Source organism: Cyprinodon tularosa, unplaced genomic scaffold (assembly GCF_016077235.1).
Source record: "Cyprinodon tularosa strain WSP-4 unplaced genomic scaffold, ASM1607723v1 ctg500, whole genome shotgun sequence".
NCBI lineage: Eukaryota > Metazoa > Chordata > Actinopteri > Cyprinodontiformes > Cyprinodontidae > Cyprinodon > Cyprinodon tularosa.
Window position 1 is genome coordinate 90,538 of NW_024039231.1, and position 25,599 is coordinate 116,136.

A 25,599-nucleotide genomic window follows, 5' to 3' on the forward strand; every position below is an offset into this window, starting at 1 on the left:
TAATTGAAGTTTATTGATCTCACATTGGAAAAAATTTACCTCCACATTAAGCCATCCCCTTGGGGAGCAGTGGGCTGCCATTGTGAGGCACCCGGGGAGCAGTGAGGGGTTAAGGGTCTTTGCTCAGAGACCCAGAGTGGCAGTCTGTGGGATTGGGTTTCGAAATCACAACCTCAGGATTCCAAGCTCTATGCCCCAAGATATGTAGAAATGTAAAACAAACACATTTCAGAATTCATTGCACTAAAATTAAAGCTGTTGATGGTGTGAATCATGAAACATTATATTTCATATCTAAATAATATAACAGAGGAATTCATAAATCCATTGTGAGAATCACATCCTGGTACCATCCATCCATCTTCTAGCACGCTTATCCCAACCCGGGTGACAAGTGGTGCTGGTGCCTTTCTCCAGCTGTCAATGGGCGAGAGGTGGGGTACGCCCTGGACAGGTTGCCAGTCCACAGCAACACAGAGACAAACAACCATTCACACACACACTCATACCTAACGGGACTGTAAAGAAGCCAATTAACCTAACAGTGATGTTTTTGGACTGTGGGAGGAAGCCGGAGTACCGAGAATCGAACCCAGAACCTTCTTGCTGCAAGGCACTGCGCCACTGAGCAGCCACATTCTGGTACTGTCATCAGGTAATGTACATAACATGAGGCAGCTGTGTTTAGAATAAGGAACAGCGCCAGACAGGGAGACTTTATCTTTTTATTTTTTATGTGTAGGGAGGATCAGAAACAGGAATTTCCTCTTATCTGGTGCTTGTGTGTGCTGCTGTCAATTGCTCCCTGAGACACTGTTATATACATATATATATAACTGAAGATGTGGTGGATGGAATGGACAGTTACAGACAGTAGTGTTTAATGAAAGGGCTTGTGTGGGACCCCACACACACACACACACAGACACACACACACACAAATAACCTGAACCTGCATGATATTTGAGTCAATGAGTCGATGCAATCAACTGGTTTTCCTCAGATAGAAAATCAATCTGACTGGATGATCTGGTGAACTGGAAAGTGCCTTGAGATGACATAATGTGAATTGGCGCTATATAAATTAACTGAATAGAATTGAGCTGTTGAAGCCTATATTCGCCACTTGAAAACAAAATATGTCATAAATATGAGATTTAATTTTGACTTTCGAACTTATAACCATGAGCTCTAAAGTCATTGTTAAGATATACTTTGAATGTAGAAATTATGACTTTGTAGCGTATCTTTTTATTTTAAATCCCCTTATCATGATTTTAAATCTAATAATTATGACATTTGATGTACCATTAGGTGGCGGAAACGGGCTTCCTAAAAACGGACAAACAAACGAAATAACTTGTTATAATTATTTAATATTCAGCTATTAGATTCCTGCCTGATCGTTAACAGCCCGTTTCTTCAAACTGATTGATGGTTTTATTTGTATTTCAGTGATTGTTTGTGGAGAGCGTTCAGCGGTTATTTGGTTTGTACTGTTACTGTCAATAAAGATTTAAGATGAAAAAAAAAACAGTTTAGCAGAGCAACGCTTCCTGTTTGCCTCAGACAGCAACAAAAGCTCCCAGAACAAGGTCGCTCCCCCTGCAGCCGGGACCGACCGGACCGACCGGACCGCTAACCCCGACCTGACGCACCGAGCCAAACCGGTAAGTTCTGGTTTCACTGCGGACCTCTGCTTGGCTGGTAAATGTGTGAACCCGGCGGACCTGCTGGTTACTGGCTCACCAGTAGGACCGTTATTAGAACATTCCTTCACAGGCCGAGTCTACAGGGGCGAATATAGGATCAGAGGATAGAGGGGCTGAGCAGCGGGCACCAGGAGCTGTCTGTCCAGGCAGGAGGCCTTCACGGCCGTCTCATCGAATTTTGGGGCCCCAAGCAAAATTGACTTGATGGCCCATATTAAAAAACTGAACTGTGCTCTGTGAATAATATTAACATTTTGAATATTTAAATGTGTGTGTATATATATATATATATATATATATATATATATATATATATATATATATATATATACACTATATTGCCAAAAGTATTTGCTCACCTGCCTTGACTCACATATGAGCTTAAGTGACATCCCGTTCCTAATCCATAGGGTTCAATATGACGTTGGTCCACCCTTTGCAGCTAGAACAGCTTCAACTCTTCTGGGAAGGCTGTCCACAAGGTTTAGGAGTGTGTTTATGGGAATTTTTGACCATTCTTCCAGAAGCGCATTTGTGAGGTCGCACACTGATGTTGGACGAGAAGGCCTGGCTCTCAGTCTCCGCTCTAATTCATCCCAAAGGTGTTCTATCGGGTTGAGGTCAGGACTCTGTGCAGGCCAGTCAAGTTCATCCACACCAGACTCTGTCATCCATGTCTTTATGGACCTTGCTTTGTGCACTGGTGCACAGTCATGTTGGAAGAGGAAGGGGCCAGCTCCAAACTGTTCCCACAAAGTTGGGAGCATGGAATTGTCCAAAATGTCTTGGTATGCTGAAGCATTCAGAGTTCCTTTCACTGGAACTAAGGGGCCAAGCCCAGCTCCTGAAAAACAACCCCACACCATAATCCCCCCTCCACCAAACTTTACACTTGGCACAATGCAGTCAGACAAGTACCGTTCTCCTGGCAACCGCCAAACCCAGACCCGTCCATCAGATTGCCAGATGGAGAAGCGCGATTCGTCACTCCAGAGAACGCGTCTCCACTGCTCTAGAGTCCAGTGGCGGCGTGCTTTACACCACCGCATCCGACGCTTTGCATTGCACTTGGTGATGTATGGCTTGGATGCAGCTGCTCGACCATGGAAACCCATTCCATGAAGCTCTCTGCGCACTGTTCTTGAGCTAATCTGAAGGCCACATGAAGTTTGGAGGTCTGTAGTGATTGACTCTGCAGAAAGTTGGCGACCTCTTCGCACTATGCGCGTCAGCATCCGCTGACCCCGCTCCGTCAGTTTACGTGGCCTACCACTTCGTGGCTGAGTTGCTGTCGTTCCCAAACACTTCCATTTTCTTATAATACAGCTGACAGTTGACTGTGGAATATTTAGGAGCGAGGAAATTTCACGACTGGATTTGTTGCACAGGTGGCATCCTATCACAGTTCCACGCTGGAATTCACTGAGCTCCTGAGAGCGACCCATTCTTTCACAAATGTTTGTAAAAACAGTCTGCATGCCTAGGTGCTTGAATTTATACACCTGTGGCCATGGAAGTGATTGGAACACCTGATTCCAATAATTTGGATGGGTGAGCAAATACTTTTGGCAATATAGTGTATATATGGCCCCAAAAAAAAAAAAAAGTCGCCACTTGGATTCAACTAAGCAAATTAGAGATGTCCCGATCCAGGTTTTCGCACTTCCGATCCGATACCGATATTGTTTTTGGACTTCCGATCCGATACCGATACTGGCCGATACCAGCCTATCCGAGCATGTATTTAAGTTTAAGTTAAAGTATTTAGCCTTAGTTGTAAGACTCATGTTGAAAAGGGTTTTAGTACTCTTGATAACATCTAGCCAGCTAAATTAGGTGAGATTGAATAAAACACAATGCTTGGTAACAACAAACTTACCTGTTTATTAAGAGATAAACACAAACTGGACAAAATTATGAATAGCAATCTGAAATTTCACAGTGAGCAGTAAAACCGTAAACAGTTAAAGGTGCAAGTATTACTGTAAGTTTTAATAAAAATGCAAAACAGGGGAACACTGGCGCAAAATAGTGGAATGGATCGTATCAATCGGCGAAACTGGAAAATACGGACCGGATTTTTTTTTAAAAACTGGATCGGCAGTCTGGATCGGCATTTCACATGCTTTGCCGATACGCATTTTTTTGCCAATATCTGCGTCCCGATCCGATACGTGGATCAGATCGGGACAAGCCTAAAGCAAATAGTTATTTAACCTTAACTGGTGCAATGACTTGCTTCTCATTTCCTAAACAACCATGTGGAAAGACACATCCCGTGGTCGTGGAAAAGACGTTAGTCTGTTTGAGAAGGGTCAAATCATTGGCATGCTTCAAGCTGTTACGACTTCAGTCCGGCGCGCAGATGACGTCATACACACTCCTGTTTTGATGGTCGTCTCGTTGTTGCCCCTCTAGTGCACCTGTTGTTAATTTCATTAACGCCAAAGCAGCTGAAACTGATTAACAACCCCCTCTGCTACTGACCTGACCAAATCAATATCCCACAAGTTTAATTAACTTGATGCTGTACTCTGATTACAAAGTGTTCCTTTAATGTTTTTGAGTAGTGTACATATATTCGGGCAAGTTGGCGTTTCTTGTTATTACATTGACATTAACTTTTTGCCATAAAAATATCCATATTTTTTTATGTTACAAATGTAATAAGGTCGTGTCCTGGATTCCAATAACACTATTGACTTCAAATTTTAATCTTCAAAGTAGGGCTGCAACTAACGATTATTTTAAAAATCGATGAATCGGACGATTATTTTTTCGATTAATCGATGAATCGGACAAAAATTTTTTTTATATTAACCTCTTTATTCCAAAATAAACATTTTAGACAGAACAAACAAGCACACAAGTACAGGTTTCTCATTAATTGTACTGGTGCAATATGAAAAATAAATGTTTGTGTTAAAACTACGCAAACTTACATGAGAAATGTAGCTGTACATCCACAAAATATAGGCTACTTTGTTTCATAAAGCGCAAAAAAAGACATTTTTGTTTTTAAAAGCCCCTAAGGGGTTCAAACAACAGGCCCCCCCATTTCAACAAATGAGTTTTTTTTAGACTAATAGAGTTCTGCCTTTTAAGACAGGAAAGTATAGCAGTTAAAGTTGCTACTTGAGAAAATACTGAACCATAGAGATCAAAATAGCCCTGTGATTCAAATTATAAATTGTATTTGGAATAAAAATGAGAGAACTAGGGGTGCTAAAAAACACATCCTCCAAAGACAGATATTTACATGGGAATGTGGCAGATAATTAATTGACATATTACTGATCTTGCTGGATTTTATTCTGCTTTACTTCCATAAATTGCAGGATCTTCTTTACTTTATCTTTGCCAGAAAATTTAAACTTTAAAAGCCTTGCCCTCATAATTTGCAAGTTAATTTATTTATAAAGAAAATATAAACGCTGCTTAAGCTAATTCAAATGAAATTAAAAGTAAAATAAGTAGCCAACCTTATCTCTGTCTGTAACCTACTAACACGGTAAGGAAAGCATCAGATGAGCTACCTGAGAAACTAACGTTACGTTTCCCCACTTTAAAACCAAACAAACATGGTGGTTCCGTGCCATGTTAATTTCTTTTGAAAAAAGTTGCATGTTATCACTTTTTTCGCTTTACAAAGCGCAGGGTATTTTAATTATTGTGATCAATTTGCGCCGTCAATCCCGGTGCATGCGCGCTTCATTTGCAGTCTGGACGCTGAGGCTCTGACTGCAGCCCTGAGAGGGACTCCTGCGGGAAAACACGGTTGGGGTGGGGGAGGCGCCCCACGGCAGAGTAGGAATGATACATGCTTTCACTAAGAGTCTCCAAAAGCCGCCAGTGACACCGAAAAAAGTCGCCAGATTTGTCGCTAGTCGCTTTTTTGAAAAATAGTCGCTGGAGGGGTCTGAAAAGTCGCTGAGTTGGCAACACTGCACCTGCGGCGCTGACTCGCTCTGCCATATTTTTTTTCTTCCTCTTTCAGTCAAGTGGCAGTGATGACGGCGCGGCGGATGACGCAATAATCGCGCGACACAACTAATCGATGATGAAATTCGTTGCCAACGCTTTTAAAAGTCGATTTTTATCGATTTTATCCATTCGTTGTTGCAGCCCTACTTCAAAGCATTTCACTGAGTGCCCTATAAAGGGTTAATCCTTGATGATGAGTAAAATTTTATTTCATTTCATCGGATTGGTGACGTATTTCCGCCCTAGGTGCAAGAATGTTAACCTGTTGATTCTCGTTAAAAGTTGTACATGCACAATAGCTCCTCTGCAATACAAATGTATAGGACAGTGTTCTGTCAGACCAGCATACCCATAGTCAATACTCATGCGCAAGATGTCAGATTTAAGTTTATCCCTTTAGTTTTGTATTAAAAATAAACTTTAAACTACCTCAAGGCCCGTGTATCCCTTTAGTCATGTACAAAAACCTATTTAAGATAGCCCTGCGCTTAAAAAAATACAAATAAAGTAAGTAATTAAATTGTTTTTTTGGGGCCCTGGGCAAAGACAGGCAGGGGGCCTTCTAAATTGAAAAAAACAACACATAAAACAGACCCATTCTACAGATAGAGATCTATATCATTATTTTTCCAATGTTTTCATGTTACTTCATGTTCTGAATATGCATTTCCTCTTCTCTCTCTGCTTGTTTTTCCCACTGTTGCACCTGAATTTCCTCAGACTCATCATCTTATCATGCCTGGATACATAGCGCCTCTTGCAAGTTGTGATAAAAAAATGTTTTTAAATCATTAGTATGAGTTATTTGGGAGAGGAGGACACATTCACCATTTTTTAATCTTCTCTCAGGAATAAACCTTTACATTGTCCTCCAGACTGACTTAGGACTAAGGTTCAATATGTCAGCTGTGATCAAAAACCTTTTTGTTCACTAAATTCAGTTTTAGTTTATTTCTATTCCTCCGATTCACATCATGTCATCTCAGGTCACTTTATAGAGACAATTTAACCAGATCATCAAGTCAGATTGATTTAAAGTTTTCTACCCAGGGAAATCCAGTCGATTGCATCGACTCATTGACTCTTCAGCAATCCCTCACACTAAGCATGCTTGTAGCGACAGTGGAGAGGAAAAGCTCCCTTTTAACAGGAAGAAACCTCCAGCATAACCAGGCTCAGTGTGAGCGGTCATCTGCTGAGGCCGACTGGGGTTCAAGGAGACAGAAGCAGACATAGAAAAAGAAACATAGATACAAAAGGCAACTTTCAACCAGTTCCATAGGCGGCCCCGTCCAGGAAACACACAGCCAGGCAGACAAGATCTGTGCCAGCTCCCATGTCAGAGGATGAAGAGAGCACATCCAGTTAGTCACATCCTGATATTTCTCTCCAGGATGGAGTCACAGCCAAACAGGAACAGACCAGATGAAGCTACTATGAGAAAAAGCAGAGAGAGCAGAACGTTAGAGATTTAACTATCAGATTCTGCAGAGTGGGAGAATAGAGATAGAATGAAGCAGAATGCTGAAATGGGGGTCTCTATGTCCTCCAGCAGTCTAAGCCTATAGCAGCATAACTATAGAGATAGCTCAGGATAACCTGAACCACTCTAACTATAAGCTTTATCAAAAAGGAAAGTTTTAAGCCTAGCCTTAAAAGTAGACAGGGTGTCTGCCTCACGGACTAAAACTGGTAGTTGGTCCCACAGGATCAGCTGAAGGCTTTTAAATACATTTTGTGGACTTCTGATAGTAAAGAATTACAATAGTCCAGCCTTGAAGTAACAAATGCATGGACTAGTTTCTCAGCATCACCCCTGGACAGGAGATTTCTAATTTTTTTGCAATATTCTGCAAATGAAAGAAGGAAATTCTAGAAACCTCTTTGATGTGGGATTTAAATAACAGGTCCTGATCAAAATAACACCAAGATTTTTTTACTTTATTATCAGTTTAATCTCATCCAAATGAAGTGACTGAATAATCAGCTTCTTTTTCAAAGACTCTGGTCCAAATATTATAACTTCTGTTTTGTCTGCATTCAGGATATTAAATTACTAAATTTAAATCAGGACTTGATGATCAGGTTAGTTTATTCCTCTGCGTATGAATAAAGTCCTATGAATGTACTTTTTTATATTGCAGCGAGATACATCCAGGCTTGGGAGTATGTTCATCTTGGACCTTTCTTAGAGAAGAATTTAGGACCAACCATCTCACCCTGGGTTGTTCCAGTGGAAGCACCCTTTCCTTTTGCAGAGCCTAATCCCATACGGGTTAGTAAAAATGTTGCAACTTGTAGAAAATGTCATTTTTATCGACATTTATATCCCAATTTTCTAGAGTCCTTGAGTGCCACTTTTATGCAGTTGTTGATGGCTCACCTGCTCCAGCACATCTAAAACAAAGGAATGATTAATGTCCAGATCTCTACTTAACAGGCTGACATGTCAGCATAAAAAAAGGAGCAGTCAAGGCCCCTATTCCAAAGGTTATTCTCAAACATCTTTGACTGAATGAATTATTTGTAAAGATTTGATTTAAGTAAACATTCAGCTCTGGCTACAATCATATAAAAATAATTCTTCAACAAATAGGGATCATATTTTATGATGCATTAGAAACATGTTTAAGCAATACCTGTTAAAGAAATGAATTTATGGACTCCTTACCAATAGTAGCAGCACTTTCATCTCTCTCCCATATACAAACGATTATTAATTAAATTTCTTATCCCTAAAAATGACTTTTATAACTTGTTACAGCTTCTCTGTTGTGAAAAAATAATTTCACACATTGCTTCTTCCCATCCTTTATTACAGTGATATTATATATCAAAACAATGCAGCCACTATTCACTTGCACCTCAATGTATTGTTATTTTTAAACGTATCCATCTTAGTTATCCTGAATTTCTCACTGTTTACATAATTCCTTTTAGCTCATCCTGTAGTTTGCACCATACCCCTTTGAAAATGAGATGGTTATTCTCAAGGGGTTTATAAATAAATAAGAGACTCTTCACCAGCTAAGCTCCTTTTCCTGCTTTCTTGATGTTTTACCAGCAGGTTCTATTAAGAAGGTTTTGCCTGTTTTAGAGGCTAACTTGATTCAAATCATAAACACATCCATCATGCCGGAGTTTTCTCCCAAGCCCTAAAAACAGCAATTATCAAACTACTGTTAAAAATAGAAGCTTGGACAAATGAATCCTGCAAAACTATAGGCACATCTCTAATCTCCCCTTGTTAAGCGAGATTATTGAAAAATTTGTATTTCCACAGTTAAATACCTTCATAGCAATGTCCAGCTGCTTTGATGCCTTCCAGTCAGTTTTCCATATCAACCACAGTACAAAGACTGCCATGATTAAGGTGCTCAATGACATCTATAGAAATCCAGACTGGAAGAACCACAGTCCTGATATTATTGGACCTTGGTTCAGTGTTTGATACTGTTGATCACTTGGATAACACTTTACAATAAGGTACAAATGTTTGATAAATCACAAGAGTGCACCTAGGTAATTAGTCAGGAAGTAATGGGTAGTTAACTACCGTAGTAGGCTATTTGCTGGGCAACACCCAGCAGCCTAGCCTTGTTTTTTATTTTTTATTTATTTAATTTTTTTTGGAATAGTGCTTCTTCCTGGTTTCCTGGTATTAAAGATGGCTCCATGTGTGCACCCTGATGCTCTATCTTTAAATAACACTTCATAACTAATATATATTAAATAACCAGGAGACCTGACAACAGATTCTGATAGAAATTGCAATCTTACTTGGATCATAGAAATTGCTTAGGGTTACATAATGGCAGCTGCTCACCTCTGGGCTCACCTCTCAGGAAGTGGCCCCGATTAACAGTTAAAAAGGCATTTTATACATCTCCAGTCTGCCACATCATCACATTTTACATCATAAACATCAGCAGATGAGGAGACATCCGTGGCTCCAGCCTTATCAAAATAGGACACCGCTCTCATTTCATTTCCAAATCTTTGCCACGTACAAAATGAAGATTCTAACTGTATATCCAGACAGAGGAATTGTCCTAATTAGATTAAAACGTCAGTTCTGACGCGCAACAGGCAGCACATACCAGGCTGTGATAAACTCACACATCTTCAATGATAATTATCCCAGCCATTCTCCCTGAAAATGTGATGTTTTCAATGTCACCTTTAAACAAACTCATTAATGTCTGCTCATGGCCAGGATACTTAATCATAGAAGAAAACTTTAAGTGCTGTTTCTTTCAACATCATAAAATCATGGAATAAACAATCAACAGTTGCCCTGAGGATATATCATTAATCAGCGATCAAAAATAATCACAATCAAAACTTCACAGACCGAATGTTGTCACTCAGTACCACAGTTTCAGCATTTAACTACAATTTGGGTTTGATCAGAGTAGCTTTGCCCCATCTGTTCCTGTTTGGCTGTGGCGCCATCCTGGAAAGAAACATCAGCTGTGCTGCTTCCATCAACACCCTTGTTTATAGATGTTGGAGATCGGCCTGTTTTTCAGTGTAGTCCTGTTTCTCCGACTGTGACTGGCTGGATGTGCTCTCTTTGTCCTCTGAGATGGGAGCTGGCTCTGAGCTCGTCTGCCTGGCTGTGTGTTTCCTGGAAGGGGCCGCCTTTTACAGCTGCTTTTTGTATCTCTGCTTCTGTCTCCTTGAACCACAGTCTGCCTCAGCAGATGGCCGCTCACACTGAGCCTGGTTATGATGGAGGTTTCTTCCTGTTAAAAGGGAGTTTTTCCTCTCCACTGTCGCTACAAGCATGCTTAGTGTGAGGGATTGGATTTCAGTTAATGAGTCGATGCAATCAAATGGTTTTCCTGAGATAGAAAACTTTCAATCAATCTGACTGGATGATCTGGTTGAACTGTAAAGTGCCTTGAGATGACATGTGTTGTGAATTGGCGCTATAGAAATAAATTGAATTGAATTGATTTTAATCTAATTCAAGTTATGCTGTTTTAGTTTCCTATGCACACATTATTTTCATTTGCCTTAGACTAGGTAAAAATGTAATAAGGCCAAATTCATCTACTCTCACTCCCACTTGGAGGCCTCCTAAATGTGACCGCTCATCATGGATAAACCATCCATCCCAATTTACCAATCATTCAGTCACAGTAGGGGACATCACAGGACAGGCCGTTCTCCACCGGAAAACCCTACCTTCTCTAAAAGGTAGTAAAAACCAGGGTGACCCCAGGTAATTCCCACTCTGTGCCAATCTGAGCAAGAAAACCCAGTTTTGAATCTGATATTTATCATTACCAACTAATTTAAGAACCTTTAAACCAATCAGGTACTGAGTCATTCTATAAAAAAGCAAAAGTTGCATAAAACTTGATCTTGGTGGGTCTGGAGCCACCAAAAACCATGATTTTCATCAAAACAAAATCAAAATAAATCAAATAACTATCCTGGTCCGAGTTAAAGGCAAATGATGAACATCACTGATGATGATGAATTCTTTCAGTGTCTCTATCACTCATCAATCTAATTAATCAATCAGAGTCTCGAATGGCCTCCTCCACAGCCCCTTTGGTCTCCATGCTGTCCGATGGCAGATAGATGCTGAATCCATGTGGTGGTTCTCATGGAGTGTTCTTATCTCAGTTCAGCGATCCATTCCTCCGACACAGAGAGTGCAATTAATGTTCTTATCAGAATAAGCAGCGTCTTTAATGAGTAATTCGTTATTTCCTCAAACCTAAGTGCGGTCTCAACCAGATATTCTTATCTGTGGTGGATGATCCTCCCACCACCACCTCATGTTAGTATTTTTTTTTCTTTCTTTCTTTATATTATATTACAGTTTATGTTTAAGTTGGTTATTTCTTTTATACAGGTATTTTCTAATGGGTGCACACTTTAGTTAATGTCTGTCTGAATGGTTTATTTACACTGTGTTTTTGTTTGAGGTGCTGCTGATACAAACCAGCTGGAGGAGGAAACCTGGAGCGTACCATTTGTTTTTTTTTTAAAAGACTGATTGGGGAGACTTGTTTCAAGTTGTTTTTAATTAGTTAATTATGTCACTTAAATACTCACTTATTATTGTTTCTGCTAAGTAAAAGCTAGTTTTGCTTTATGTGTTTCACAGAATGCTTTAGTTAATTTTGTATTTATTGGTCCTTTTGTTATGTCGTGCCTCCCTCAAGTGGTAGACTTGGGTTACTCCATCCCTATTTAAGCAGCCTTTGCAGGTCAGTTAACCTCAGTTCACTTGGGCCCAGATCCATGTTATTTCTTCTTTAAGTTATTTTGTATTGCTTTTGAGCCTTTGTTAACTATTTTTGACAGTATTAAATGAAAGTACTTTTTGAAATTTTGAACACCTTTTCTCCTTATTTAGGTTTGGTCCCTCACATTATCCACAATTACTTTCACTTTATCTCTAAAGTCAAGTCATCATTAAATTCATTACATTTAAATGATCTGTAGACTGTATGCTTATTCAGCAGATTGTTTTCAAGTATATTCAAAAAACATTAAACATATCTTACCTTTCAATGCCTGGCAGTTGAAAGTTCTTTATGACAGAATGTATTCAACCTGAACATCCTATGGATGTTTCAGCTCATTATTTTGTTCATATAAGCTCAAATTTCTGCAACTAATATAATCTCATTCAAGGAACCTGTAGATATTTAGAAAGTATTTAACCCTGTTTTATACATTGTAGCATTCAATTAATAGACAAAGAAAAAAGTTCTTTAATCTCTAAGAATAACCAGCTTGGCGTGGATTCCCCCCATTAAAACTCCCTTGTCAGACTTTGTAGCCTTGAATGTTAGTGTATGAGAGAACATCATTCCCATGCTGACCCTTGTGCGTCCTATGAGTCCTTAACCATGTGTGTGGGCGTGTTAGTAAGTGAATGTATGTGTGTGTGTAAATCTATGTGAGTGGATCTATATGTGGTAAACTGGTCAGGAGCCATCCTCCTACTGTTCTTGGAAGATAAAGCATCTTGGAGCAGTGATCCTCTCCAACATGCAAAACAGTTTGATGTTAGGACCAGTCCATCAGGTTACCCTCTGTTAGCACATCAGCTTTGAACCATTAGAGTCTTAGGGCCCAGGTGTCTCCACACCCCCTGAAGGTTAAGTCTTTACCTGTGTCATCAGCAGTATCACATAGAAGCAGAAGGAAGCAGAGAGTCAAAAAAGCTGTTCCTTCCTTCAAGAGGAAATTTCATATTTAATTGTTGATCTGCTCAGAGCACAGGGTTGTACTCTGACTTGCTGCTGCGTTCCCAAAACTCGGCAATTCACAGTTCCTGAAAAGGCTGAATTCGACTGCACCTCCTCTATGCCAAGTGTCCAGCTATACTCCATTGAAAATATTCTCCAAAAAAATAAAAGTGCTCCATATAAAAAAAAAAGCAAAATCTGTTCTAACATCCCCAGAACCAGTTAATAGTTTGTTGTCCTATCTGGACCCCTGACCAGATCAAAAAAATGTGCAGGAAACATAATATCCTCTTATATGTGTTATATCCAATAAACTATCGTATTAAGTGTGCAGTTCCATCTAAAGCCTCAAACTCAGTGTGAATCCAGACATTTTGAATTGTAAAAGCTTCCTGGAGGGGAAACGTCTTCAAACCTTGGAAACCAAAACCAGTGGATTGTTTGTTAAACTTTTACAGAATTCCATCTAAAGTATTGATCATAGCTGTAGTTGAAGTAAAGTCAGGTGTTATTATTGCTTATCGCTAAAATGTATGGTTACCCATCCCCAAAATATATAGCCTCTGTAATGCTATCTTTAAATCAGCTCGCAGTTAAAAATGGTGAAGTTTTAGATCCTGGGCCTGATATTGAAGCGTTATAAGCACCATTAAATCATTAAGTCTTCATCAATATTGCTTATATTGAAAGATATCATCATTTGCTTTAAATATTTGCTCCGAAAATGTTCTAATTACTCTTAAATTGCATTTCGTTGATGCTACTGTAGTATTCCCAAAGGTTGAAGTTTTAACTTGTTGTGACTTTTATATTCTGCTACGGTAATTAAAACTCACCAAACTATTTATAAAAAACCCAGTCTAATTTATAACATAGTAAAACATCTCTAAGTCATCTTTTTTAATCCATTTATTTTAGAATACCCCACCCCCTGATGATATGGAGATTATCAGAACGTTCCAATCAGTTTTTTTTTTAATTATTTCCATCTTTAACTTTCATGTTGATGTCATCACTACTGATAATTTTAAAGTAAAACCTAGCTACTGCGTGTTGTTTACAAAGGTATTATGTCTTGTTGATCCCCGTAAACTGTATGAATTATTCATAGATCTGTATTAATCAACTTGTTTTGAATAAGTCGCTTATAGTTTTTCATTGTGAATAAGAAATCTGGTGTGTCAGTTCACTTATCTTTTTCATCCGGGTCTTATCCGATGATCACATGGCCTTCTATCACCCCATCACTGCCAATTGGCCGATCTCAATCACAGATCAGATATATATATATTTTTTTATTTTTTTATTTATTTTCCTCTTTTAATGTATGTTCTGTTTTGTAACTAATGTACTGTATTGTAACTAATCTAAAATTAATAAGAAAAAAAAAAGAAAATAATGGTTTGAATATGGGAGTGAGAAGAAAGTGATGGATCTAACCATAAACCGAGCTGCTATTGGTGAGGAGTCCATAAACGTATTTCTTTAACAGCTATTGCTTAAACGTGTTTCTGATGCATCATAAAATATCATTCTGATTTGTTGAAGAACTATTTTTTATATTTTTGTAGTCAGAACTGAATGTTTACTTAAATCAAATCTTTACAACTAATTCATGCAGTCAATGATTTTTAAGAATAACCTTTGGAATAGGGGCCTTGACTGCCCCTTTTTTTATGATTCTCTGCTGAAACACACCTGAAACCAAAGGTTAAATGAGCTCCTGACATGTCAGCCTGTTAAGTAGAGATCTGGACATTAATCATTCCTTTGTTTCAGATGTGCTGGAGCAGGTCAGCCATCAACAATTGCATAAATGTGACACTCAAGGACTCTAGATAATCGGGATACAAACGTCACTAAAAATGAAATTTTCTACAAGTTGCAACATTTTTACTAACCCGTATGGGATTAGGCTCTGCAAAAGGAAAGACTGCTTCCATTGGAACAACCCAGGGTGAGATGGTTGGTCCTAAATTCTTCTCTAAGAAAGGTCCAAGATGAACATACTCTCAAAGCCTGGATATATCTCGCTGCAATACAATAAAGTACATTAATAGGACATGTTGATTTTCTAATCTTCTGCAGGCCGCCTGCACGTGCATCACTATCAGATGAGCGCTGACATGCATTGGCGGTCAGATTACAGATTATGGCAACATGGCCCATCCATTGCGCATATGCGCTAACAGGCGCAAATGTGTCCCCAGCGGAAGCATGAGGCTCAACACACTGCGTGTTTTGGTTGGGGCAACCCTGGGTCTGTCCTTTCTTTGTATTTCCTATTTCTCATCTCTGTCCTTCATTCCTGGTGCATCTCCAGACTATTACCAAAGACCGTTTTACAAATAGGAACATTTGTAAAAAAAAACAAAACAAAACAAGATCTGATAGATTTAAGAGTTTTTACCAAGCAAAACAGCTAATTTAGTTGAGAAAATATATTTATCTTTTACTCCTCCCAGATTAAACAGAGTGATAATCAAAATGAATAAATCTACTGGTTTGTGGTAGATTTATTGCCTTATCTTTACTTTTTCTTCCTTTTTGCAGAACAATTTCTGACCAAAGGCAACAGAACAGCACAAGAATGAGCCTTCTGTTCAGGTTAGTAAAAAAGATGAACATACTTTTAATTTCAATAAAGCTGTGAAATATTCAAAGACAGAATTAATTGACGTTGAAAGTTTTCTTTGTACATCTCCCTTATTTTACAAATATAGTTTGAGTAGTCAAGTTATTCTTGTATGGATGCAATTTATCACCATTCTGCTCTGAAAATAAAATAAAACCAGAACTCTACTGCTCTTACTCCTCATGTGTTTACTGCAGCTTGCTTCCCTCCCAATAAAAAACATATGATGCTATTCTATTTGTTTGGTCCCCATCAGATGAAGCTGATTTGAGATCCATCTTGGGTTTACTGTCACAATGATCAGTTTTAACAAACTAGCTCTCTTTCTTGTTGGATGCTGCTTGTGAGCTTACATTTCTGCAGCCTTGTCTTCATCTTCAGTGGTCGATTTTCACTGTTGGTTCTTCTGACCCTGAACTGCCTGCTTATTTCTACGAAAAGTGATTAATGTCTACGAGGCTGATTACAGAACTTTCAGTCAAACTTAAAATCGTTTAAAAAAAGCTGGGTGTTTTTCTACTTTTGAAGGTTCTGTCCCAGAGAGGAAGGAAATATTTTTTCTATAATGTTGGATACAACCAGCACCACAAAAGGGTGGTGTCACCTAAGGACAAGTGCTCCTCCAGAGACATGGACAAGTTGGAGCTCCAGGCTCGGATCCCCTATTTTATTCAACGGATAGAAGTTTTTACTTTTTTGTTTGCCATATATGCAGACATGACCACTTAGAATAGAGTACTAAAGCACTTATCCACTGCACCGTCTTAGCAAGCCTAAGCTGTGTATTTGATTTGTAAAACATCTCTGTATATCTTGCTGCTTTTATTCATTTTGATTCAATGACGGTGGGGTGTTGTATCTTCTAATTTTTAAAGGTATAGTGGAGGATTTACAAGAATTTTTGACAAGACCCGCATGTGAACTGTGAAAAAAAATGCACATGGGCAATCCTGTACCTGCTCCCATGAGGGAACGCCTATTAAAAGCGTGCAAGGGCATGCACAAGCCCATTTCTCCTCATGCATGCTCTGTTTAAAAGTGGCTGTTTGCATCGCTCACACAATCTTACTTTCCCAAAGAAGATTTGCAATTTTTCCACTATGTCAGACTCAGCAATCAAAAGTCAAAATGGGGAAGAGCACATAGGATGGCCTTACTCCATCCCTGTCTGATTGATACTTAAGAGGACCTTTTATTTTGTGAATCCACCCGGAAGAAGAACATCCTCCACTACACCTTTAATCTAAAACGTCCAGACTTATATTGGTGTCTTCACTGCTTTTGACTGAAAGGGCCAGGAACCCAAACCCGAAAAGGGCAAAGCAACCTTTAAAGGGGAACGCCTTTTTTTTTTTACATTGGGCCCTTGATTTTACATTATTCCATCATGTTCTACTCACCCATATTAGTTTTGTGTCATTTGGAGATGTTCTGAAGATATTCCGTTAGGTTATATCCCAGTAACGTCTTCCTATGGGCAACGACTTGAAGGCACAAACTACACTGTTCATAATTTATTCTTTATGGTACGCCAGCATTCAGAACATGTAGGCAAATCTCTGTCCCCCAGACATCCAGGGATATATTTTTTTAAAACAAAGCGGAATGTGTATGACGTCATCCGCGCATGCGGGCTGGAGTAGTGACAGGCAGCCCGGGCCACAGGCGGCTACGCTCTACCCCTTCTATTCATTCTAGCTAACCTGAATCATTCAATTCCATTTTCAGAGAGAGATCACCTGTGGTAGCAGCACTAGACATTTTCCAGGCATGTGAAGAAAACTAGCAGCAGTTCAGCAGACAGGATGAATGGATGGTAGCCGTCGCGCGCGGATGATGTCATACACACTCCGCTTTGTTTTAAAAAAATATAAATATAAACATAAATATAAAAAATATAACCGCGGATGTCTAGGGGACAGTGATTCGTCTACATATCATGAATGCTGGCGTACCATAAAGAATAAATTATGAACAGTTCAGTTTGTGCCTTCAACTAGTTGCCCATAGGAAGACGTTACCTGGATATAACCTAACAGAATATCTTCAGAACAGCTCCAAATGACACAAAACTCATATGGGTGAGTAGAACATGATGGAATAACGTAAAATCAAGGGCCCAATATAAAAAAAAAAAAAAAAAAAAAACGGCATTCCCCTTTAAGAGGAAACCTCACATTTCTCATGAATGAACCAATAAGGTTTTTTTTTTTTTCCAGACAGAGAATTCAACTGCCCAGAACTTGGAGCTGGCAGAGGAGAGTAGAAGTGTCCTGCTGTCATTGCAAGACCTTCAGCTCCATCTCTTCTAATCAAGGTTCATTGCTTTTCCTAATTAGTTCCTAGACAAAGATAACAGCAACATGCTGACTTTAACTAGACTTCAATAAATAAACAGTGGCAGTTAATGCAGCAGACAGAAAAAAATACTGTCAGATTTTCCAGTTAGTTAGACGGAGAACATAAGTACAAGATGCGCTTTAGTTTAAATGTCTGTATTGACTAAGGAGTCGTCACAGTAACTACAGACAGAAACAGTAGAATTATTGTTAATAACCAGCATGTTCTGAACATAAAAAAATGGGTATGTTTAAAAGCTACACAAACTGCAGGCCTGTGAAACTCAAATTAATTGTTTGGCTGATTTAAACAAAATGACTGTTTATAAAATAGTCAAATCTGATTAGAAATTCTAAATAAAAAAGTCATTGAAGCTGCTGAGTTCTCTATTTCTTTCTCCATTATACTTGCCGTCTGGTGCTCAATTGATTTTATTATAGCAAAGCTCCAGCTGCCCCGCCTGGTGGAGGTTATTCATTTCTTCAAACTTGTCCATGTATAAACTATGGTTAATACAGGTTTAAATGTACATCTGAAGCTTTAAACATTTCTTTTTGGTGCCAGTCTGACAATAACTGAGCAGGATGTGTCATTGAGGTCCGGGACTGAAAGAGAGTCTGGGGGGTTGGTATTTATATCCATTTATATCAAGGGGCGAGAGACTGAGATGTAACTCGGACACATCACAGCGCAACAGATACACACGGGACCATAAATGGTTAAGAGGAAAGTTTTAACCTAACAGACATACACTCACCGGCCACTTTATTAGGTACCCCATGCTAGTAACGGGTTGGACCCCCTTTTGCCTTCAGAACTGCCTCAATTCTTCGTGGCATAGATTCAACAAGGTGCTGGAAGCATTCCTCAGGGAGTTTGGTCCATATTGACATGATGGCATCACACAGTTGCCGCAGATTTGTCGGCTGCACATCCATGATGCAAATCTCCCGTTCCACCACATCCCAAAGATGCTCTATTGGATTGAGATCTGGTGACTGTGGAGGCCATTTGAGTACAGTGAACTCATTGTCATGTTCAAGAAACCAGTCTGAGATGATTCCAGCTTTATGACATGGCGCATTATCCTGCTGAAAGTAGCCATCAGAAGTTGGGTACATTGTGGTCATAAAGGGATGGACATGGTCAGCAACAATACTCAGGTAGGCTGTGGCGTTGCAACGATGCTCAATTGGTACCAAGGGGCCCAAAGAGTGCCAAGAAAATATTCCCCACACCATGACACCACCACCACCAGCCTGAACCGTTGATACAAGGCAGGATGGATCCATGCTTTCATGTTGTAGACGCCAAATTCTGACCCTACCATCCGAATGTCGCAGCAGAAATCGAGACTCATCAGACCAGGCAACGTTTTTCCAATCTTCTATTGTCCAATTTCGATGAGCTTGTGCAAATTGTAGCCTCAGTTTCCTGTTCTTAGCTGAAAGGAGTGGCACCCGGTGTGGTCTTCTGCTGCTGTAGCCCATCTGCCTCAAAGTTCGACGTACTGTGCGTTCAGAGATGCTCTTCTGCCCACCTTGGTTGTAACGGGTGGTTATTTGAGTCACTGTTGCCCTTCTATCAGCTCCAACCAGTCTGGCCATTCTCCTCTGGCCTCTGGTATCAACAAGACATTTCAGCCCACAGAACTGCCGCTCACTGGATGTTTTTTCTTTTTCGGACCATTCTCTGTAAACCCTAGAGATGGTTGTGCGTGAAAATCCCAGTAGATCAGCAGTTTCTGAAATACTCAGACCAGCCCTTCTGGCACCAACAATCATGCCACGTTCAAAGTCACTCAAATCATCTTTCTTCCCCATACTGATGCTCGGTTTGAACTGCAGGAGATTGTCTTGACCATGTCTACATGCCTAAATGCACTGAGTTGCCGCCATGTGATTGGCTGCTTAGAAATTAAGTGTTAACGAGCAGTTGGACAGGTGTACCTAATAAAGTGGCCGGTGAGTGTATTTCAGGCTGTGAGATGGAGATGAGTACATGAGAGATCATTTGAATGCATGGTGAGAACATGCAAAATCCTTGAAGAAATGCAGCAACCATTTTTACCTGGAATGTCTTTAGGCAAAGCTACGACAGAGTATTAGGGCCAGGCTAGAGATTTTTTTCTTTTCATTTCAAGAATAAAGTCATAATAATACGAAAATAAAGTCATAACATAACAAGAATAAAGTCTTAACATTACGAGAATAAAGTTGCAATATTATGAGAATAAAGTTGAAAAATAACGAGAATGAAGTCATCATACCACAACCCGTTTCTGAAAGAAAGCTTCGAGCTCTAATCAGCTTTGGCTTCCTGCCCAGTTTGATGTTGGTGCTAAAAGATTTCCTTATTTGTCAAACTGATGCCAAAGTATAACTTTACATGATCCTCCTCATTTTAGGGAAGAAAGTGTTTCTTGTAGGACTTGTCATAAAATACAACTTTATTCTCATAATTTATGACTTTATTCTCTTAATATTACGACTTTATTCTCTAATTTAGGTGTAAAGTAACATTTTAACACACTTTTTACACAGGATTGTTCTTTCTGTCTCACAACAGACCCCATAGAGATCCACAAGAGCAAACTCTTCCTCTGGTTCAGCCACCTTCCTAAAGAGGAGAAACAGTTCGGAGGTCTCTTTAGCCCAGAGACCATGTATGTAGATCCACTGATGATAGAGAGAAAGGAGGAGGAGACGGCAGGACTTCTCCGATTACCTTACCAAACCCAGATCTCCTCTAGCCATCCTCTCACTATAGAAGAGCTGTTTGAGCCCACTGGTACCTGGAACGAAGGGCTCGGACTCAATGTGTTGCTGTATGGTGCTGTGGGGACAGGGAAGGCTTCGATGTTTCGTAAACTGGTGCTGGACTGGTGTAAAGGAACCACATTGACTCGCTTCAAGCTGCTGCTTCCTTTCTCATGTGATGATCTCAACCAGATGTCGAAGTGAGTAATATCTTTATGTCTTAAATATCACATGCACACTGACACTAAAAATTACTATGCACAACATGATGGCGTTCATGTTCAGCTAACAAGGACATAACATAACAGCCAGGAAGGAAATAAATAAGTAGAGTAGAATAAATAAGTATAGTATGAATGAATAAGCAGAGTACGTCAAGAAAATATGAGCGTACTCAAAATTTCCCGATGTACTTGCCGTATGTTGACGTGTGCTAGCATGCTTCAGCGTGCTTCAGCGTACTCATTACTTATACAAAACGTACTCAAAACTTATCCAACATATGCCAGCGTTTTTGCCAGACTTTTCTCATGTCAGGCTTACGCCGTCTAATTCATCAAGGTATGACCGGGGCTTTATAAAGACTTCTTGGTGCAGAAAATCTGTGCGAACGTTGGGTTGTGAAAGTTAAAATCACGTTAAGCTTGATTTATGCTTCACATGTCTGCATATTTTGCAAGACTGTATAAGGATGGGTTTTAACCATAAATAAAGGTTTAACCTGCTCATATCTGAGATTTAGAGGCAGGCTTATATAATCGAATGTTAGCTGTTAGGCTGAAATCGAACAAATCGCCGATATTTAGCAGGATTCTTAGTTTAACCTGTGGTGATTAGGAGAGGACAATAATGCACTCAACTTTGAATTACACTCTTATTTAATGAGACCAGCTATGGCAGAGAACAGGTGCCAGTCTGTGGAGTCTGAAAGGTCTGCAGCGTAGAAGATAAACAGGTACTGCAGAGCAGCTGGTCAGACACCGAAGGTGTATCCTCACATACTGTAGGCTTAGTGAAATAATCCTTGAGTATAATTATTGGATTTTCTACCATAGAGTACCCCAAAATTATATTCAAGTAAGAATGGCATTACTTTAATCCCTGAGCAAAGACCCCTAACCCCACATCGCTCCCCAGGCATGGCACAATGGAAGCGGAGTGAATTTCATTGCTCTTGGTTAAATATATAATAAAGAGACTTTATTATATATTTAATCAAATAAAAGGTAAAAGGGATACTGAATTACTGAGTAACTGATCATAGTATCAGGTTCAATATTTTAAAATAATGCAAAATCAGATATCTGAAATATTTATACAATAACAACTTAGAGAAGAAAAACTTTTGAAAATATGTTTTGTTGACATAAAACATAAGAAACCAATAATTACAGCATAATACAGCACGTATACAGTGTAGGTTAGAAAGGGCACACTTGGAGTAACACTGTTTACTGTTTGTTCACACAGATATAAAATAATAATAATTTTAAAAAAAGAAGTGGAGTACAGAAAAGATGTCTGTGTAAACTGTAGATGTTTGTCTCTCTGTTGTTTCTTTTTTTTTTTTTTTCATTCATGCCAGAAATGTTAGAGAATCCACTCATGAATGCTCATGGTGTCTCTCAAAAGTCCTGGTTGGATGGTGATAAAAGCCGTAGAAAAATGAAACAAGCTGCATCAAGTAGATGATGGACTTATCTACCTTAATGTCAGGCTGGTAGGCAAGGCTACCAGGCTGCAGTGGATCCAATAACCAAGGGACCAACCTCTTCAGGGTCTTTAATTCAATTCAATTTAGTTTATTTCTATAGCGCCAATGCACAACACGTCATCTCAAGGCACTTTACAATTCAACCAGATCATTCAGTCAAATAGATTCAAAGTTTTCTATCTAAGGAAAACCAGTTGATTGCATCAACTCATTTACTCGAAGAAAAAATCCCTCATACTAAGCAAGCTTTTAGCGACAGTGGAGAGGAAAAACTCTTTTTAACAGGAAGAAACCTCCAGCAGAACCAGGCTCAGTGTGAGCGGCCATCTGCTGAGGCCTACTGGGGTTCAAGGAGACAGAAGCAGACATAGAAAAAGAAGCAGAGATACAAAAGGCAACTGTTAACCAGGAAACACACAGCCAGGCAGACAAGCCCCGAGCCAGCTCCCATGTCAGAGGATGAAATGAGCACATCCAGTTAGTCACAGTCAGAGAAACAGGACTACACTGAAAAACAGGCCATTCTCCAACATCTATAAACAAAGGTGTTTATCACAGCTGATATTTCTCTCCAGGATGGAGTCACAGGGCAGAGAGGGCTGGTTGTTTTATGAAACCTGCTGAGGAGCTGGTTCAGATCATTCCCCCTTTCTCAGATTCCCTTGGTGTTTTGCCACAGATGGTCTTCCATCTTCCTCCTGTTGGTGTTTTATCAAAAGAAGCTTATGTTATTGTGGTAAAGCTGATTTTCTAGTGCATTCTTACTGTGTTGTGTTCAGACTGAGTTTAGTAACTTTCTCTCATGCTCTCTTCAACAGGGCTGTTTCTTTAAATGGTTTGGTTGACAGGAAGTACCTTCATTTGAAAAACCATCCATTTCTCAGTGGAGATGGAGACCAAGCCAAGGATGTGCTTTTCCTTTTCAATGGGATGGAGAAGATGCAGGTGGACTTTAAGATTGGTTCCTCAGAGCTTTGCAATAACCCCAATGAGCCTCTTCCACCAAGTGTAATCATTGTGAACCTGCTAAGGAAATACCTACTTCCTGAGGTAAGCCGTTGCTGTTTTCTTCTCTCCGACTTAAGAATTCAACTAGACGTTGCATTTTCTATCCTCTAAAAATAAAAACCTAGACCTAATGTCGAATCATTATCACTAGAAAAGAAAGGTGGGATGCACCGATTTTGCCCAGTTTTGATCTATTTTCAATTTTTTTTTTAGAATGAAAGAAATCATTTGTTTTCATTTTTCATAATAAGAAAAGCATTAGATTTATTTTCAATCCCTAAGTGAACCAACCCGGCCCAGATTAGAGCTGCTGATGTCAGTTCTCCCTTGGCGAGGTCACATTCCAGTTTAAGCCAATAGCAAAAAACAGATTCAGTTTCCATTTTTTAACCCGACAAAGACCACAAGCAGGCAGTTGACTGTAAGACACAAAGAATTGTAACAAATGTGATTTAAATTGTTAAAATAATGCCTGAGACATGTAGACTGCACTATTAGACATGTTTTATACAGTTTTTCAGCAAATAAAGTTAATTTATTTGTGAGTAATAGGCTACATGCACACAGCAGCCTGAAATGACCCAAATCCGATTTTTTTTTTGCCCATATGCTACCTGGATCTCTCTGAACAACACAGATCTGTTTTTTTCCAATGCAATCCAGTACACTTGGCTCTGTGGTCCTGAATCAGATATGAATCTGATCCTTTTAAATGCGACCTGTGTCTGAACGGCCAGGTCGCATTCATCCGACCCGAACGTCATTAACACCAGACAAAGGTCACTATTCTATGTCTTGTTATGCAGAAAAGCAATCATGGCAGATGATAATGCAGGGAGCAGTATTTATATTTAACCATATTGAAAAGATTGTGTTTTTAAGGTTGGAAAAGATCGCTAGATGTGCTCCAGATCTACTTCCCTAAACACAGAGCATGCTTGCTTGTGACATCATTATATCCTCTACTATGCATGCATGACACTTAACTGTTGTATGAATGCAGTTCACACAGGAGATCACATACAAGTCGCATATATTTGGAAATGTGAACAGCAACGCAAAAAAAAAATCGGATTTCACAAAAAAAAAATCTAAATTATGCATTAAGGCCTGCAGTGTGAACGCAACCATAAAGATGAGCAGTATCAGGTAGAAGCAGCCCATTCTAAAATTGGGCCATTGCAAGGTGAAACCAGAAGCCTCATGTTAAATTAAAAAACCTACATCGCCATGTTTCACGTATAGCTCAGCATGTACAAAAATAAAATTTCCCTGAAAATATTCATCAGTCTGTGTGCCGAGAGGCATACAATGCATATGAATCATCAGAGGGCTGGATCAAGTTTAAAGCAAACAAACATCCATAAACTGCTGTAGTGTCGAGAAACAAGACAGATGGGGCCAATATTCAAGGTGAGGCAGTCAGTAGGAAAGTTAAAAACATTTATTAAATGAAAACAAACAAAACTAAAACTAAAGTGGAGCTGCTAGGAACTGTGGCTCGCGGATGCTGCGGGGGGGTGGGGTACCGCCCAATCACAGACACTCTGTAGGAGAAACACAGGTAAGTCACCATGATCATCTGCAGAAGAAGATGAGCTCAGTGAGTCACTTACCTGGTTTAGCAGGTTAGTCCATCACCCTTGAAGGGGGCACGATTCAGCCAATGGGCTGACAGCCAGAGTGTTTCCCTGGTGCTGCAGCTCCGGAGGATTAGCAGGAAACAGATCCTGGTCAGAGATCAGGCAGGAACAGACAGGTGGCAGGATCCAGGCTTCCAGGCATCGGAGAGATTCCAGGAGGGTTCAGAGTCTGACAGGGTCCTGAAGCGTGACCAGGCGGTCACGCACAGGAGCAGACAGGATCAGGTGCAGACGGGCAGGCTCAGTGTTAGAGGGTAGCAGAGACAGGACGTGGAACCAGAACTTAATGCAGGACCTTTAAACTGGTCTCCTCCTTGGAGCCAGGCTTACCGAGATAAAAACTGAACCTCCCCGCGTAAAGAACCAAAAACCCAAAGGACTCAGCAGGGGAGGAACAGTGGACGATCAGGAGACGCGACAGACACAAAAACCCTCTTTCCATTGGCCGCCATGATCCATGAACCGTGGGATAAAACTAAAAACACTCAGACTTACAGGAAAACAAATGTATAGCTGACAAAAAGCAAACAGTGATCTGGCCCCGAATGCTCAGGCTGAACAGAATATAAACCAAAGGAAACAGG

At 39.8% G+C, this 25,599-nt stretch overlaps 1 protein-coding gene across 2 annotated transcripts in view; it reads left to right on the forward strand.

The window, feature by feature from the left end:
* Positions 1 to 1,516: 1,516 nt before the first annotated feature.
* nlrx1 (NLR family member X1) overlaps positions 1,517 to 25,599 on the forward strand; it is a 48,088-nt gene continuing 24,005 nt past the window's right edge. For both annotated transcript variants that reach the window (XM_038303010.1, XM_038303011.1), the window contains exons 1-5: positions 1,517 to 1,670; positions 15,470 to 15,523; positions 17,771 to 17,868; positions 20,460 to 20,850; positions 23,183 to 23,414. In XM_038303010.1, coding sequence (XP_038158938.1) covers positions 15,507 to 15,523; positions 17,771 to 17,868; positions 20,460 to 20,850; positions 23,183 to 23,414 — 738 coding nt within the window. In that variant the 5' untranslated portion in view covers positions 1,517 to 1,670; positions 15,470 to 15,506. The remainder of the gene's footprint in view (positions 1,671 to 15,469; positions 15,524 to 17,770; positions 17,869 to 20,459; positions 20,851 to 23,182; positions 23,415 to 25,599) is intronic.